This window comes from Vipera ursinii (assembly GCF_947247035.1).
Source record: "Vipera ursinii genome assembly, chromosome: 1".
NCBI lineage: Eukaryota > Metazoa > Chordata > Lepidosauria > Squamata > Viperidae > Vipera > Vipera ursinii.
In genome coordinates, this window is record NC_139512.1 from 302,393,395 (window position 1) to 302,411,727 (window position 18,333).

The following is an 18,333-nucleotide window of genomic DNA, read 5'->3' on the forward strand; positions in this document are numbered from 1 at the left end:
AGCTAAACGTAGCTGGTGGGAGGAATAAGCGGGTTTTTGTGACGGAGGCGAAAGGGTCCGCCTTTCCGAGTGTACGAAAGCAGGTTACGGCGAGCGCTTGTAAAATCCATTATTATGAATGAAATGCCGTCCTTGTCTGCATCTTCCGGCGATCTTCTCAAGGATCGTATTCTGCTTCTGCAAGACCCGTGTTGCCAAAGGCTCCTCTCACCTTTCCTCAAAGAATGATTTCTCACGGGAGAGAGATGCTTTAAATACTTTTCCTTTAAGCCCACAGCCACGCATTCAAAAAAGAATGAGAGAGAGAGAGAGAGAGAGAAACCGGAGGAGGGTTTATGGCCAAACTTGGATCGATTTGAGATCAGCGTTAGGTAACAACGCACACCAGCGGCAAGCCGGACTCGTGCCGAAGATGATGCCAGACTAGGCGTCCAATAGAAATGCCCCGAAGCCTGCTGCTTTCTTCCGCGCTGCGGCTCCGCTACAGGCCGAACGCACGAAACCATTCATGAGTTTTGTGACATCATCGAAGGCCGAGGGCGGGCTTTGTGAGCCCAGACACGCCCCCCCGGTCTATAAAAATAGCTCTCAAACTCTTTGTGCTGGTCAGTTTAGTGGAACAAACCTGTAGCTGCGACGGGTAGGGGAAAAAAAACACGCTAACCCAGCAGCTTCCACCTAAACAACCTGAGGGGGGCGGGGGGAGATAAGAAAAAAAAAAGAAAGAACCCGAAGGGGCATTTATCTTCCGAGAGAGCTATTCCGGCGATAGTTTCTCACGGTGAAGCTTAGCCCGCTCAATCGCTCGCTCTTTTTTTTTCTTTTTTTTTTTTGGGTTGGTCGAGTGCGACCCCCCCCACACACACACATACTCCTTTGCACTAACTCCTGTGCTGAGCTGCAAAAGGACGTTGGGTCGACCTCCTTTGTTAGGACTACATGTCTGTATTTTTCTCCATTCGTTGGTGAGTAGCCGGAGGGGGGGCTCTGCGGCGTGGCTGGCTGGCTGGCTGGCGAGGGGTTGCGGGTCGATGGTAGTAGAGGTGAAACGGGGAGAGCTCGACGCCACCTTTTTGCGAGCCACCGGGACGGAGAACTTCCAGGAATGTTGGAGGGGTGGGCAGAGTGAAGGCGGGAGGGAGAAACAAAGAAAGGAGGAGGAGGAGGGGGGGAGGGGCGCCACGAACGCAAGCCCTGGGCGCGTCCCCTCCGTTCCGGCGCCAAACGGGCAGGACGGCGCCTGCACTCCCGATCCTGTCCTGGGGTCCACCCGCAAGCGGGTCCCGTTGAGCTCTCGGGAGCCCAAGTCTACCCGGAAACGGCGGATGGCGTTCCGGGGACCTGCTTAGCAGTCGCCGCACGTCCGATTGCTGGGAGGAGAGGAGAGGAGAGGAGAGAGGTTGCTTCCGAAGCGCTGCTTTTCATCCGTCGGTTGTCCTCCGCTTCACCGCGCCAGAAGCCAGTTCAGGCGGATCTGGCTTTTCCTGCCAGAGGAGGCTGTGGAGGACTCGTTGGCGGGGCGAGGCGGCAGCTCTCCTCTCGAGAAAAGAGCGGGGTGTGTGTGTCTGGATCGAGGCTGGCCGCTTGCGATGTCCCCGGGGGATTTTGTCAGCAAGTGTTAATTTCTTCCAGCTGGAGCTCCATGGAGAAAACAAAACAGCTACTGGCTTGGTTTCTGTGGAAAAAAAAAACCCGACCCAGCAGCTGTTTTTTTTTCCGGTATTCCTAATTGCAACTGTTCAGCTCCCTAGGGGTTATATATATATATATATATATATATATATATATATATATATATATATATATATATATATATATATATATATATATATATATATATATATATATATATATATATATATATATATATATAGATAGAGAGAGAGAGAGAGAGAGAGAGAGAGAGAGAGAGAGAGAGAGAGAGAGAGAGAGAGAGAGAGAGAGAGAGCTATCCCATCAACGTTGGGGAGTGGAAGTGTGTGTGTGGGGGGGGGCATCAGGGTTATTAGAATCCGGACCAAAGAACCGACCTCTTAGAAGAATTCCGCAGATAGCAATGAAGATTTTTTTCCCCTCCCCGTTTCCTTATCGGGGTTTCTCTCCTGTCCCCTCACCCCCCAGATGGTGGGGAAGATGCTATGTCGAGCTGAAGAAAACTTAAAACGCAGTAAGAAGTTTGCTGATATAAACAGCTGCTTCTTTCAAGACGATTAACAAAGGCAGGAGGCTGCAGACGTTTGGTGCCGCTACAATTGCTGCTTTTGGTTTATTTGTATTCAGCCTTTATTATTTTTACAAATAACTCGAGACGGCATACCTATCCAACACACCTTCCTCTTCCTGTATTCCTCACAACAAGCCTGTGAGGTGGGCTGAACTGAGGAAGAGTGACTGGCTCAAAGTCGCCCAGCTGGCTTTCTTGGCTAAGGCTGCACTTGAACTCACAAATCTCCTGCTTTCTAGCCTGGTGACTTAAACACTAGACCAAACTATTCTTCTAGTTGGGAAGTAGTAACCTTGATTGTGGGGAGGGGGGAAGGAGACAGTGAGGAGAAAAAAAACGGATTTAAGATTTTGTCATTTGCCTTCTGGGTGTTTCAATTAACTCAGAAGCCCCGATCCATAATCTGGAATGTGAGTGAACACTGTACAGTTAAGCCATAATAGAGAGCCAGGGGCTCTGGATACAAGTTAGGAAACTCCTAGTTCCATCGGATTTATCCCCCAGTTTGAAAATTTGGACTTGCACGAAAACTGGGGCTCCAAATGAGCATTTTATGGCAGGTGCATTCATTCAGTGGGTTAGGCTCACACTTTAGAACTGAGTGCAGCCAGATTTCTTTGTTGTTAGAAGAGGAGTGAGCTGCGGCAAAGTTGTATAACTGCCTTCCTGGAATGTTTTCAAGAAAGGCTGGCTTGATGTAAGTAAGGATGCTTAAGTATTTTTGCCTTTTGGCAGAGAGCACAAGGGGAAAAATAGCTTCCCCCCCCTTCAGATATTAAGCCCTGGTGTGCATATATTCCCATTGTCTCTTTCTCATCAGTAGCCTGTATATTACTGTTTCGCTGGACAAATGCCATTAGAACAATAAATACCTTCTGGCAGACAGTAAATTCTTAGCAGTTTTACCAGGATCCAGTAGTGACTACAAGTGGCAAGTATGACACAATTAAAATGTGTGTCTCTTCTGAAAGAGCTGGTGCAGAAATAGTGTCAGGAAAGTGATCTTTCCTCTATAAAACCTGTGAAATGAAATGCTGAGATCTCTGGCAATTGATGTATTTTATCTTGGTGAATTTTCTTGTTGCTTTACATATAGTTCTGTTGCCAGACACTGCAACTTGGATGGTTCCCTGGCCAATTAACTAACCTTTATATTATATACCTTGTTAAAAAAAAACCCTCAAACCAATGTTCCTAGCTGCAACATTTTTTGTTTTCTGTTCTGATTGTCTTAAAGTCTGTTTGGCTGACCTCAAATCTCTATCACAGTTATTTCCCCATTTTGTTGCAAACAAAGACACTCTAAGGTTACCCCCACAGTGTTACTGATAGCTCTAAATCATTCTCATAAATAATGCTGACCAACTTGTTGCCTCTTCATCAACTCTGTAGAGCTCAAGTGATGGTGATACTTTTCTCTGAACTTGCTGTGAAGAGAGTTGTGGCAGCCCATTAGGTAGGTGTATGCATTCTAAGGACAAGATGAAAGTCTTGTTCCCTAAGATATTAAGACCAAGGGACAAAGAGTGGAAAGGAAAGAAATTGGGGAAGAAAGAAATCAACTGTTATTTCAGTCTGTGTAACCTGGTATATGCAAAACTAGGCTGACTCTTCTAGATGTTGCTTCCCTTGTGTGTGTGTGTGTGTTTCTTGTGATAACTTAAAAGTATGATATATATCATGGAATTATAATATGCTGTGATGATACAATTGTTACTTGTGGAAGTGATTCCTTGGGATGACCTGGCTTATTATTTTTAAGCTAAGCAAAGCTAATGCTGAACATTTCAGTATTTGTAGTACTTAAAATATTAATTTAGAAAAGCAGAAGGTACTGTAAGAATAGTCAAGGAATAAAGACCAGTCTCATGTCTGACTGTTACAATAAAACCTTCTACCCATTATAGTTTGGCCACTGGTGATTGATGGGTGCACATTCTTATGTGATATTATCTGGAGTAAGAATTCTGAAAGATGCCTTTCAGTGTAGAACAGCCAGTGAACTTGCAATGCTATTTCTTTATGGCAGTGCCCCACTACATTGTTTTTATCTCTATTATAACTTAAGTGGGTGAGAGAAACTTAAGAATTATTGTGCTGGGAAATTGAGGTGGAATTACACACTAACATACAAGAAGTTGCATGCATGTAAATCTACTTTTGCTTTCAAAATAAATTATATTGGGAACAATGTAAGGCTGAAACTAAAACCAGGGCTATAGAATGAATCAATCTGAAACCTTTCGGTGGCTCAGTCAATAAAAATGCAAAGCAAGAGTCATGCCTTTGGTTTAAAATTCTTAATTCTGAAGCCTTCACAGAATCTGTAGGACAGTGTTTTTCATTCTGTTCCAGAACAGATTGAAGTACTTTCTTTTCAAAATATCTAGGTGACTGTGACTTAAGACTGGATATATGCATTGAAATGCTTAAGTATCTTAATCTGTATTAGAATTCTTTATCAATATGGAGTCCTAAGTTTTCTTTGCTTGTCTACTATTAATTGTGGCTGAATAAAAGAGTAATTGCTGAAGTTGTCTCTCTGCCTTTGTTTCCAGCCCTGATTATTTGAGATCAGCTGACATGACTGAGGTGATGAGTGCTCCAACTATGGATGAGATTGGTTTAAGCCCCCGCAAGGATGGCCTATCCTATCAGGTAAATTTACTGCTAGCTAACTGCAAATTGCATATGGATTCAGCTAGGATTAGATAGTAGTCTTTTTAGAAGGCTGATTAATTAGTTCTTAATATTTTAAAATTTACAAAGCTGTTTGTAATGCTTCGTTGGCAAGAGCAGTTAGCACAGAATCTAGTGTATTTTGGGGTTTGGAGGGATGTTGAAGTGATTTATTTACAAGTAAATTTATAAACAGCTTGAAGAAAAAGATCTGTTAAGGAATTCAGCAGATAAATTCATGAAGGATAAGGCTTTCTTCTTATAAGATATAAGTGGTATTAAACATTATGGCTACATCTCTCTCAATATCCACTATTAGGTTCATTCAGAATATGAGATATGGGTTTAATTTGGATGTATGTGGAGTTATTGCAGTTCCCATTAAGGATTAGATGTCCTGTTGGATCTCTGGTGTGTTTTAGATCATTGGGAAGAAGGGTTTTTTTTATCTATCACCTTTGGGTAATAATTTGGTGTTAATCCTGGAGAAGAAAGATTGAGCATTTGGGGGGGGTGTATGCACTTGGCATCATATCACTCCCTGAACTAAAGCAACTGCATTGCTGGCCTGCCACTGATATGTTTAACATGAACATCTAAGTGTGTTATTTTTTACATTGCCTCCTAGAACTTGGAATAAATTTGACATCGAGTAAGTGTTCCTTGTTATACTTTAGTAGCATACTTTAAGAGCTGGGGTGGTGCAGTGGTTAGAATGTGGCATTGCAGGCTAGCTCACCACTCACTGCCAGGCGTTCGATTCTGACCGGCTCAAGGTTGACTAAGCCTTCTATCCTTCTGAGGTTGGTAAAATGAGGACCCAGATTATTGGGGCCAATATGCTGACTTTCTAAACTGCTTAGAGAGGGCTATAAAACACTACAAAGTGTTATTGCTATTGCTAGCGTATAGCCTTAAAGCATTTCTTTCTACCTTGGCTTTGATGACTTTTTGTTGTTTTTAACAAATTCTTGATTGGATGTAATGATTGGTTACTTCGGATGTTGTTATATCAGTGTTTGTAAGCCTGAAATGGAAGTGAACAGCATATAAAAAGGTATAAATTACAGGCATGAGTGAATGCTGTCATCCTGATCCAGTTTGTGGATAACTAATAATGATCTGGCTGATCACTGCAGAGGCAGATTAACCAGCTGTACAGTATAGGGCTTTGATCTGATTGAATACTACTCAAGTCCTTTCAACATATTTCTGAATAAATATTTGTAGGTTGCTCTGTATAAAGTGGCATTTTGATTTTGAAAAGCCATAGTAGGTTTTGCTTAAGCATTTTCTAACCCCATTAGGGTTTTCCCCCCTCAGCGGCTCTTAACTCTGCTCTGTACTTTGAATGGAAGGTGTGTAGGTCACTTTTGACTTACCTTTCATATTCAATTATCTAATGTCCTTTAGATGAATGGTAGTGCAAGGAATCTTTGTTACTTCAGGCTAATTTTAGCAATGTTTTTTTTTTAAAAAAAACTTGATTTTGGAATGAATCCCAGTGGAAAAATACAGTTAGCAAATATTGCATCAGAACTGAAAAAAGCCACATGAATTTCCAGTGTAAGGCTCAAGGGTCTTAACTATTTTGAGGCTGACTTGTATTAAAATAAGTAAACTTTGTGTTTCAGATAACTTTGGCCAGCTGGATTAAGTTCAATATGTTTAGACTACCAAGACAACTTCTACTAAGTGAAGCAGAAGCCCTGTTAAATCAATGGCCTTAAGCTCATTGCCTTTTGCTTGTTCCTAACACAAAAGGCTTGGCAGTGTTTGGATTTGGGATGATTTTATGACTATATTTTGGCTCATAAATCATCAAAACTGCCAGCAATTCAGATTTTAAAGTGTTTTTGAAGAATGTTTTCTTAATCTCTATCTCATAGAACAAAAACAATTCTAAGGTCATGTTACATGGCATAGTCTCTTGTCTTATAAGTATACTAGTATTTATGTGGTTTGAACTTGATCTAGAAAACGTTTGTGGCCATTAACTTTGATCAAACCAGAAGCTAGAATTCAGTGATTTAAGTGAGTTAAACCTCTGAAACTCATTTGCTGTATTGGCAAAAATTGCTATTTAGAATGACTAGAAGTTTGGCTTTGACCTCATCCTTACTTGTGCTATGTCTGTACCTCTAGTTCAGGCATGTCAAACGCGCGACGCCACGTGACATCGCGCGATGTATCGGAACTTTTTCCCATTGCCGAAAATGGGATGGGCGCGGTTTCTCCATGACGCTCCGGCCCGCAGGCCGGCAGTTTGACACCCCTGCTCTAGTTCATAACATTTTAGGATCCTAAAATGATTATCTAAACTTCTACAGTATAGATTTATTTATTGGTTGTCTATATATTTGCAAGACAAAATCATTGGATGCTAGAAACCACCATGACTCCAGGCATAATATAGTACATACTTGAAAATGACAATTGGTGGCTCTAGGATTTCTTGATGAACCTGAACACAAATCTGCAGTCCAGTTGAGAGCTTTAAATCTTCAGAGTTTCTGCTGCTATAAAATTGGGACTTGTAGGTTCCTTGTTATCTCTCAGAAGACACAAAACACACACACACACACACACACACACACCCTCTGGTTCAGAGGTTAGAAGAGCCTTATGAATTTGAAAGAGGAAGCCACTGGAAGCTGAAGAGAACTACAGTTTTTTAGAAGGTTGCTACAGTATTGTTCTGATGATTTTTGATTCTACATAAAGAATTCTCCAGCCTGAGAACATCATTTTATTTCTAGGATGGACAGAAAACAAAATCTCATCCTAATCTATTACTCCTACCATAAATGTCTGCATTGCATTGTGCACTTTCAAATGTCAGCATTCCCCAAACCACTAGCTGCCCGGTCCAATCAAATCAGGAAGTGCAACAACTCAAATGTGATCCAGAAAGTTATTTCCCTCCTGTTCTGAGTTCTCAACCAGCTGCTAAGTAATCCATTTATGAATAAGCAAAGCATCTGTCTTCAAGACTGGGATAGGAACTCCAGGAAGTAACAATGCCAGGCTTTGCAAGCCATGCCTGGGGCTGAATCCTCAAAGTGAGTGGAGCCAGGACCCATTTGAGGAGGAATTTTTAAGAAGTTTTAAAAGATGAAATGGGTGCTTTAAAAATCTGCGAAACAACCCATTTTGCCCCTTAAGTCCCCATCCAATTTTTTTTTTGTTGGGGGCATATTTTGTAAATTACCAAATGGTACCATACACCAGCAGTTTCCAACCTTTATGGCTTGGTGGAGGCGGGAGGGAGGAGAACCAGGCCTCTCGCGCAAGTCAAGCTGTGCATTCACATGTATGCAGAGCCCCACCACTTGCGCAGCCCGGTTTTGAATGGGCCATTGCCCAGTAGTGGGCCACAGCCCAGGGGTTGGGGAGCCCTGCCATACACTGTTTTTTTTTCTTCCTTAGAAGCCCACTCTGGAAACTACCAAGTAGATGCCACTTGAAGCTACTGGACCACCTTTTAGATAACCTGGAATGGGATAAAGATAGAAAAGAAGTGATCCAGCTGGAGTGGATTTGAAGTTGTTGCTCTACAAGTTTTTCTGTTGCTTGATTTCGGCTTGGTTCTTTACAAAGTATTTTTGATTTGAAGTTTGGCATCATTTTTCAGAGAAAAAGGTTATTGGCAACTATTAACTCTTAGTTATTAGCTATTATTAACTACTGATAATTGTACATTAAATTCATTTAATTGCATACAGTATGGAGAGAGAGGGAGGAAGTGTCAGCAACCCTGCTGCTGTCTTTCTCTCTTTCAAAGGGAGAGAGAGACAACAAGGTACAGGCAGCCTTTGACTTACAATGATTCATTTAGTGACCATTCAAAGTTACAACGGGACTGGAAAAAGTGACATATGACCATTTTTCACGTATGACCTTTGCAGCATCCCCATGGTCATGTGGTCAAAATTCAGATGTTGGGCAACTGGTTCATATTTATCATGGTTGCAGTGTCCTGGGGTGTGTGGGTGGGTGTGTCATGTGATCACTTTTTGCGACCTTCTGAGAAGCAGAATCAATGGGGAAGCCAGATTCATTTTAATAGCCAGTTTACTAACTTATCAACTGCTGTGATTTACTTAACAACTGTGGTGAGGAAGGTCGTAAAATCAGGCAAAACTCATTTAGCAAATGTCTCACTTAACAACAGATATTATGGGCTGCATTGTGGTTGTAAGTCAAGGACTACCTGTACTTGATTTGACTTTGGATTTTGATTCTCATGAGCCTCATGCCGAATGAGGAAGCATGGGAATTGTAGTCCAAAGCATCTGGAAATGCATAATGTTTGTCTTAAACTAGAAGCTTTAAGCTTTTTACCGTTATTTTTAATCTGTTAAATCTGAACCCTCACCCAGTTTTAGCTTATCAAAGTGGTACCATTTCAGACAAGCATTTTAATTTAAAATTCACAATCTACCCCCACCCCAATGCGCTGCACATAAAAACTAGCCTAGCTTTCTTTTCTGACAGAAGTTATTTCTTTTCTTGTGTGGAGGAGCTTTTCAACACAGCCTTAAGTAATAAAATCCAGGATTATTGAAAGTGATTAATGTTACTGTTAAATTAGCAATCCTTTAGCAGAGCTTTCCCTAGCCTGGCAAACTGCAGATGTCCTGGGTTACTGCTTCCAGCCATCCCTCAACTAGAGTTGCCAATGCTGGTTGGATGCTGGAGGCTTTAGTCCAACAGCCAGGAAAGTGCCAGGTCAGAGAAGGCCTCTTTTGCTAAATAAATAGCAAATGGAAGCCAGGAAAAACATCCAGAATATACATGGACTTTTGCCCTCTTCATTGGAAGAAGGGCAAGTTTGGAACTGTGTAATAATGCTGTAATGTATGGGAACTCTTCTCCCTCTACATTTTATTAATATCAACATACAGCTGAAAGCGGCAAGTTCTAATTTAATGGGGAATGAATATCCCAACATTCTTGTTCAGTGAATTTGATTCTTTTTTAAAATGTTGTTTGAATATTGAAACAAAGGCTTTGTTAGTTTTCAGCCTAAATTTGGGGCCCATCCATTATGTTCTCCTATTATCCTTTCTACCTGGCAATGACTATGTCCTTTTCCCAAGTTTGATTGTTAATGACAGTCTAGCACTAATCATGGTGTTTGAAACTGAAGTTGACTAAAATATCCCTGCTCTGCTGTCAAAATAATGATGTGTTGAAACTTCTTTAAAAAAACCAAAAAACAAAACAAAACCTCAGAATGGAATCTGAAGTGATGACCATTGAGGCAGCCTCTCATTGTGGTAGCTGGGTTGAATAAACAACATTTTGAGGCAAGCATTCTTTTTCTCTATATATAAATTGAAATTGCCATGAAGAAGTGGTAACTAAATGCATTGATCCTGATGACAGTAGGCACTCAAAGCTGATACAAAAGCAACCCGAGCTGTTGTGTGAAGCAGCAGAATTAGGTTTATATGTGCAAATGAAATCAGGGTGATGTCTTGTAGTGAGATCTCTTTATCTCTTATCTATCGGCTATAGACGTAGAAGCAATTCTGATATACATGACTTAGACTGCACAACATGTTTGTTTGTTTTGGACCGTCTTTGTGGGTGTTGATTTACACACTGTTAAAGACAAATCTTCCTGAGATCCACCTATAGACGTAGAAGCAATTCTGATATACATGGCTTAGACTGCACAACACGTTTGTTTGTTTTGGACCGTCTTTGTGGGTGTTGATTTACACACTGTTAAAGACAAATCTTCCTGAGATCCACTGCACCAAAACCTCTGAACCATTAAATACCGTTGGTGTTCATGAAACTCAAAATGGACCAGCTGAATGACCTGTGACCTTTGCATTCACAGGAGTGGATCCTAATGGAGTAGCAAAAAGTAGTCTTAATGTGTCACTGGTAGGTTCACTGAATCATGTTGCATATGCCTGGGGTTGCAACCAGATAGTACCTACCATCAGTAACTTTGGGCTGGGCTGCATTCAGATAGCACTGACTAAATATGTCCCTGCCTGCTACTGCTAGTTTCAGTGAAGGTCTTGTAGGCTGCATGGACTGGGACACAGTCAATAGTCTAGCTAGATGCTTATAAACTCTTCTCAGTAGTATTGTTTTTCTTACTAGTATGGCTTGGTTAAGCATTTTTTTTCCATTCTGGGGCTAAGTTCAGTCAATTCTAGAGGAAGGGGGTGGGGTGTCACTTGGCACAGGAAAAGATGTTTATCTCAAGTTTTAAGTTTTATTTTTCTCTCTTTGAGGTGCCTAGCAAATAAGTATTCTTATCTATAAATGTTCCAAATAAAATAATATAAAATGGTAAATTACTGTATTTGAACAAGTGATTTTTTTTCTGACATTTGGTTCTTACTCCTATGGCAGCCACAAAATACATTCATAATGCATCAGTCCACTTCCTATGTCTCTGTTACCTGAAAAAGAGTTTGTTAAATGTTTAGTTTTATAAAAAAATTGTTACTGCTGCCATAGATAAAGATTAATGAAAAATTTTATAAAATGCGGAGCAGAAAGGGACTTTGCAATACACCCTCTCTAGAAAATTGAACAAAAGCAACATGGTAGACAATAACAAGGGGCTTTTGGGGGGAATGTACCAAGTCTATAACTTGCTTTGAACCAAAATGGCTCAAAAGACTATGCAGAATTTTAGCAACAAGCAAGATACAACAAAAAGTAAGTGATGGGTAGAAGTAGGAAAGATAGATGTCTATATTTCAGCTATAAAATCTGCACTTTGGGAATCGTGATAGATACTGTAGACTCAATATATTTGTTGATGGTAGAGGGTAATTGTCTACAGCAGATAGTAGTATCTCACAGCTGATCTCCAGTATTAACCAGAATTGAATCTGGTTAGACTTGGAAAGAAAACCAACATGAGTTCTCATGAATTGTTGACTAGACTGAGAAATTGAAAAACTATCCTGGATGAAAGCAGCGATAAATCAAGTTGCAAGAAAACTATATGGTTTGCAAGTAATCACCAGGAATTGAATTCAAGGAGATGCTAGGCTAAAAGTAAAGTTAACACTCAGAGAGGAAGACAATGTTTACTCCAATGCTCAGCTCTGAAAACCACAAAGATAGTTTTTAAGTCTTCTTATAAAGAGTGCAAGCAATATTCAGCTGACCATCTTCATGGATTAAAATGTCATTATGCAAAGGCTCTTGTTTCTTTGCTTCTATTGACAGCTTATGCTTGTTTCTCTGTCATGTGCTGGGAAATGTGACTTCATTTATTTTCCATTGGCCCATCCATATAATCCTTGAGTGCAATTGCAACATCTCATTTTTATGCTTCCTTGATTATTTTAAAAAAGCATGACTTAGTGGAAAAATCCTGACCTATCTGTGCAGCTGTTACAGATAAGATTCTTTAGGCTATTTAAATCACACACACAAACATATATATTTGGGGGATGATTATTTAAAGAAATCATTTATTCCTTACTTTAAAGGGGGTAGGTCAGCATATTTTCAAAATGGCTATTCCATTTTGACCTAATGTGCTTCCCATAACAAAGGTTTAATGCTGTTCTGTCCTGTGCTGCTGTTCATTGTAGATACAGGAAGGGTTTTGTTCTCTTACTGAGGATGTATATTGGCTTATCCAAATTATGAACTTCAGGCTTGGCTGCAACTCATCTTTCCCCCTAAATTTATAGTCACCTGATATAGTTGGTTGAGGATAGTGGTTATTGTAGTGCTGAACAATTTGGAAATGCTCTGCTGAGGAAAGCAACTTTAAATGCCAACATTCCCCCCCCCTTGAACAGGATACAATAGCTAAATCTGATGCTTTATACACAACCTGTAGACTCTATACAGGGTCTGTTTGGTCATCTGATATGTTTTAATGGTGAGATGGAAACTTCAGCTTAGTTTATAATAGCTTTGTAGTGATCAGTGTAAGACTGATGGGATGAAAAATTCCTAGAGTGCAATAGATCAAACATTAATATTGCAGTTATTTCCATATGAGTTTTAATTGATATTACTGTTATCTGGAAATATCTACCTAGCATAGTAGTTGGATATTTACATAATGTTCAAATTTATTGAAATGCAGTTCTCAGTATCTTTAGGTCGAATGCAGGTGCTGGCTTGAGAGCTAGTGTCTAAAAATCCGGGGGACACTAGGGTGGCAAAAACTGACTAAGGAAATGGTACCTGTTGAGTATCTGCAAAGAGCTCAGACATTGAAGCAATGGAATTATCATGATGCTGGCTTGCCAACAGTAACATCTTGGCAGTGCTAACTTGGCCAGCGTAAAATAACAGGTTATTTAATGTAATGGGTGAAAATATATTTGTGTATGGTCTAATGTTGGTAAGAATCTAATCAGGAATAGAGATGAACAACCCTTCAAGAGGAGAATTTGAGACATAAGCATAGTGGGTTGCTTGGTAATGTCCAGTTAGTCAAGCATTGTCATAATTCATACATTATGGGTGACCTAGACCTAGCTCCAAAACTGAATTATATATAATGATGTTTCAGGAAGTTGATGGGCAGGACATCTGTTGTATTGTGGATTCTTTGTGCAGTATAATCACATTCAATACTTATATATAGTGATTAGAGTAACCTGAAGATCAGTTTTCCTAATGTCTTATGTGTACAAAATACACCAAGAGAGCCTTCCTTATTTAACCATTTATATGGTCAATATCTTACAAATACAGCAGTTGAAAGTAAACAAATTTTTAATAAAAATCTAATAAGTGCAATGTTCATGAGGTTTAAAAAATCCCTTCTATTTTGCAAATCAAATGGCAGACTAATAATCACCAGACTTGAGGGAAATCAAAGCCTTTGACACCTTAAGGTAGATGGACAGGGTCAGGATCATCTAGACTTTGAGAGGAATGTTGTACCATGGGGGCAGGTGCTATGATAAAGAAGACATATCTCTTGCATTCTGCTAGATGGTATTGCTTCATAGAAGGGAACTTTACTCATCCTGTTGGGTCTGGTCAGACGAGCAAAGGCAAGCAATCCCATAGATAAGCTATACTATCATGTAGGGATTCATAAGTGATAACCAGAACCTTAGATTGCACCTGGAAACTCCCTGGAAGCAAGTGCAGCTCATGGAACAGTGATATGATATAAACACATCATGACATGCTTGTCACCTAAAAAGTGTATGTGTCACCTAAAAAGCCTGAATATGAAAAATATCATTGACAGCTTACTACATCTTGTAACCTGCCAGTAGACTGGAGATATATCTTGTCCAAATTGTAACCGTTGCATGAAAGACACGTTTGTTTTCAGTTGGAGATGTGTTGACTTCAAATCAGGCTGTGAAGACTCCATTCCCTTGGGATGTGGTGATCTTTTGACTGCCATCAATGTAAAAGGGGGTAAAACTATCTCCTTTTACCTCCAGCCAACTAGAAAATGCAAGAAAAGAGAGGAATTAATGGGAATTTCTGGCTCCCTAGACATTGCTGCTAGCATTCCTTATCAGTGGGCATGCCTACTGCTGAAGTTGTAGATCAATAACATCTGGAGGGCTTTGAAATGATCACTAACGGAAAGCAACAAAAATTGTCTGAGAATCTTGGCTGCCTACTATGCTCTAAATCATACAATAAGGAATCATATCAGTTTAATTATAATAATTATAATTTGGGATATGAATGAGCCTAAGTTTAAAACATGTTTCATCTTTGAAGTTTAAAGGGGGCTACTTGGATAGCTGTGAATAAATGAAAATCTACTGAAAATACATTGGATTGGAGACATTGATTATTGTAAATCTCTTATTTCAGATTTTCCCTGACCCTTCAGATTTTGATCGTTATTGTAAGCTGAAGGACCGTCTTCCTTCCATTGTGGTGGAGCCAACAGAAGGAGATGTAGAGAGTGGAGAATTAAGATGGCCACCTGAAGAGTTCCTGGTTCAGGAGGAAGAGGAACAGAACTGTGATGAAGCAAAGAAAGAGAGCAAGGAGCAGTAAAAGCACCGAAGATCTTCTACTCAAGATGTTAGGTCATCTTGAGGGAGAGAGAACAGCTTTCTGAAGGGTCTTTTCTACAAAAGACATTAAATTTTGCACCTGCAAGATCTTAGTTTTTTTTCATATTCTCTATTGAGAACTGAAACGCTTGATGTGACAATCTCCAGCTAAAACTAAGAAAGTTTGGGCAGGCAAAGCAAGCCAAAAATGATTGCCCTTCTCAAGATCATTGTTGAATTCTGTGGTGGTTGCCTGGGGCAGCCAGGAAATTAGAGGGCGCTTTGGTGGAGGAATAGGCCAGCAGGAAGCATGCTTCTTCTGAAGTGTGTGGTATTAGAAGAAATAACTGCAAATATAAATGCAGCTAAGTTCTGTAAGGGACTGCCTCTGGCTACAAATGCATGAGAATAGTGTTCATCTCTCAAAACCTTGCCTTCTCATAGTGTTTTTTCTGGTTTTATGTGTGCATGTGTTTGGAGGCTGGAAGACAAAGCCACTGAAATGCTCCTATGACATTACCAAGTTAGGCAGTTTTCCTGCGGAACACCATAGAGGAGCAATGGGTCAATAAGTAGGTTGGCCTTGTACAGCCTAGCGTCCTCTTAAAAGTGACACCATCTTTGTCAGGCTGCAGGGTCTGGCACTAGCTTGCTCACCTGTTGCACATAAACTATATTTTTATGTCTGTTTTTTTTCTTGGCACCTCTAAGCATGCATTTTGACATCGCAGTGAATAGCTTTGTATGGCCATTGAGCTGTTGACTATAGAAATGGCCTTTACTACTTGTTCTGCAGTTATTTTGTTTAGGCTGTAAAGATCACATTTTATTTTGTTTGGGAGGTGGGATTGGAAGAAATGCTTCTTTAGAAAAACTTCAGGAGATTTTGATATGGAAAATAAGTAATATTTTCTTTCTTGCTACTGAAGCTACTGTTTAACTCTCTCTGTTATAATGCATCCGGTTGCTGTGAAATGCAGCTTTTTCATAAGTACTGATTATAATTTAGTCATGTGTTTAATGCTGGATCAAGGGCTCATGATTATAGTACAGGGCCAACAAGGCTGTTAAATAGGAAGACCTTAAGAGAATCGGTATCCCCTTTAAAAGCAGGATGGTGAAAGCAGGACTTATCTTCAAAAACAAAAGGTATTATAGCATCTCAGTATTGTCAAGAAGATAACACTTTTTTTGAACCAAGGATCTTTGACTTACCTTGTTCGCAGGTTCTCATTTGCCCATTATCATCTCATTCCTCATGTCCCATATATCTCTTCTGAGAAGGCAAACAAATAGTTGGATAAGCTAAATTGGCAGCCTCATTTTAAAAAAAAACAGTATGATGTCTTGGCCGGAAGTTCCACAAAGTTGAAATTTGAAGTACGGCTTTCAGATATTAAAAGCCAATGATTCCATATTAACTGTGGAGAAACTAAAACTTTGTAATGTATAAACATTATAGCCTTAACAAGATAGTCAAAATAATCCTTAGTTTTCCATCTTTTCCATTCCTTTCCTAATTTGTTGGAACTCTGTATATGTGCTATATATAAAAGACACACGCTTACACACACGTACACTTATTTTTGATACCTCATGAGTAGTGAAATTGCTGGTAATGGGTTAGAGTTTCTTGTTGAAATCAGCAGGGTTACTTTTTTCAGTCTTGTCTCGCATGTGTTTTCCACATAATGGCAATAACTTAACAGCTGTGAATCATTGTTACATGTGGATGTGAGATTGTAGGGATTTAGTTGAGTGTTCTTGTGTGTGTGTTTTTCAGCCAAGAACCTGTAACACATATACTACCTGTCTTGGTGGATGTTTGGGCATCACTGAAATTCGTCTTGCACCCTTGCACTTGTCAAGGTTGCTTTAAAATGGATGGATCCAGATGTTTTTTGTCTCCTTGAATCTATTCTTGTCTTGCTGTTCAGTACAATGAGCTTTCACACTTGCACCCAACCCAAAATGCCCTATTTTTTTTCCTTCAAAAGTCACTTTTTGTTTCTCCAGTTTTTGTCCCAGTTTGAAGTTGTCAAATGTTAACCACTCAGACTTGGAAAAACAAAAATCCTTAGTGCTTATGGACAGAGTGGGATTGTTGTTTGTCTTTGAATATTTGCATATCATTTTTCTGCTTTTTTAAAAGATACAGTTGTTGCTTGTATTTCTGTCACTTTTGAATGTGTCTGAGGAACAAAGCACTCCAGTGGAACTTTTTCCTGTTATATATATTACATTCTATATTTCTGTAAAATTCTTTTTTGAGCCTCAGGGAAAAAGCTAGCATTTTTTTCAAACTACTTTTGTCACTGTGACAGTTGTAAATAAAGTTTGAAAATGCTTTCCAAATTCTTAAGAGGTGTCCTATTTATTTACATTATTCAAAGCTCTGGCTTTCCCATAGCCTTTTAAATAAATATGTCTCACAAATTTGGATGAAGATGGAATCATCTCACTGAACGGAGCAATCGTACCTTCATTTTATGGCAAAAGATGGAGAAGAGAATCCATCAGTAGAGTGAAAGCACATTCACAGTCCTCTTTCACCACAGCCAGGAGGATCTGGTTTTATTTTATTTTTTAAAAAAAAAACCTTTTGTCTATTCTCTACAATGGAAGTAGTGACAATGTGCCAACCCTGTCTTGATTAGTAAAGCCATTTCTGTGGACATGTCACTGGAAAATGGGCCTTTGAATCTCATCCCAACACAGTATACCTCTACTACCTTCCCGCACCTCAGGCAGAGCAGTTATGCTGTCCAACTCTTGTGACATGTGAGAAAGGTGTGATGGCAGAATCATTGTGGGCTGCTGCTGGAGCAATACTTGCACCATTTCCTTAGCTAGTTTCCCTGGAGGGTACAAGCACCACTAAAAATGCACATTAACACTGTAAGATCTATTGGGCTGTTGTATAAATGTAAAACCAAATATATAGTAAACAGAAGGCACTTGAGGGATAGTTTTAATTTAAAGCAAGTAAATCAAAACATTCAGAAGTAGGATTAGGGGAACCTTTTTCTAAGATGTCCCTTCACTCCTTGCCATCCCTGAGAGGTGGTCTTAAGTAGTAAGGCCTAGCCAATTAGCCACCAGGTTGGCCCTTGTCAATTTTCTGCATGTACACACTTAAAATACATTTCTGCCAAAGCAAAACAAATTTCCTTGGCTGGAGGAAAGCCATCTTGTTCTTTCTTATCTAGTATCATCTCAAGGCCCCGAGTCAGGAAGATACCATGAAGCAGAGCATCACTGCTTTGCAAAGAAGTCCTCACAGTTTCCCTTTTTGAGTGGACTCTGAAGTATGAATTAACACTGCTTGATCCATAGATGCAGCATGCACTGAGTCAAATGGTGTGCTCAAATGGTGTCTCTTCAAGTTAGGGCTTTTGGTTAAAATGGAGAATATTATACTTGTAGCAGAACATCATTACT

At 39.9% G+C, this 18,333-nt stretch overlaps 1 protein-coding gene across 1 annotated transcript; it reads left to right on the forward strand.

Annotated features, from left to right (window-relative positions):
- Positions 1-535: 535 nt before the first annotated feature.
- LBH (LBH regulator of WNT signaling pathway) lies at positions 536-17,200 on the forward strand. The gene is made up of 3 exons (XM_083379637.1): positions 536-965; positions 4,783-4,882; positions 14,705-17,200. Exons 1-3 carry the CDS (start codon positions 940-942, stop codon positions 14,891-14,893), a joined length of 315 nt encoding a protein of 104 aa, XP_083235763.1. The 5' UTR covers positions 536-939; the 3' UTR covers positions 14,894-17,200.
- Positions 17,201-18,333: the final 1,133 nt, after the last annotated feature.

What these genes read in the sequence shown, in the direction of transcription:
- LBH (XM_083379637.1), top strand. Translation starts at nt 940, where the DNA reads ATGTCTGTATTTTTCTCCATTCGTTG. An exon ending in GTATTTTTCTCCATTCGTTG is followed by an intron (nt 966 to 4,782) that starts GTGAGTAGCCGG and finishes CTTTGTTTCCAG; the next exon opens with CCCTGATTATTTGAGATCAG. An exon ending in AGGATGGCCTATCCTATCAG is followed by an intron (nt 4,883 to 14,704) that starts GTAAATTTACTG and finishes CTCTTATTTCAG; the next exon opens with ATTTTCCCTGACCCTTCAGA.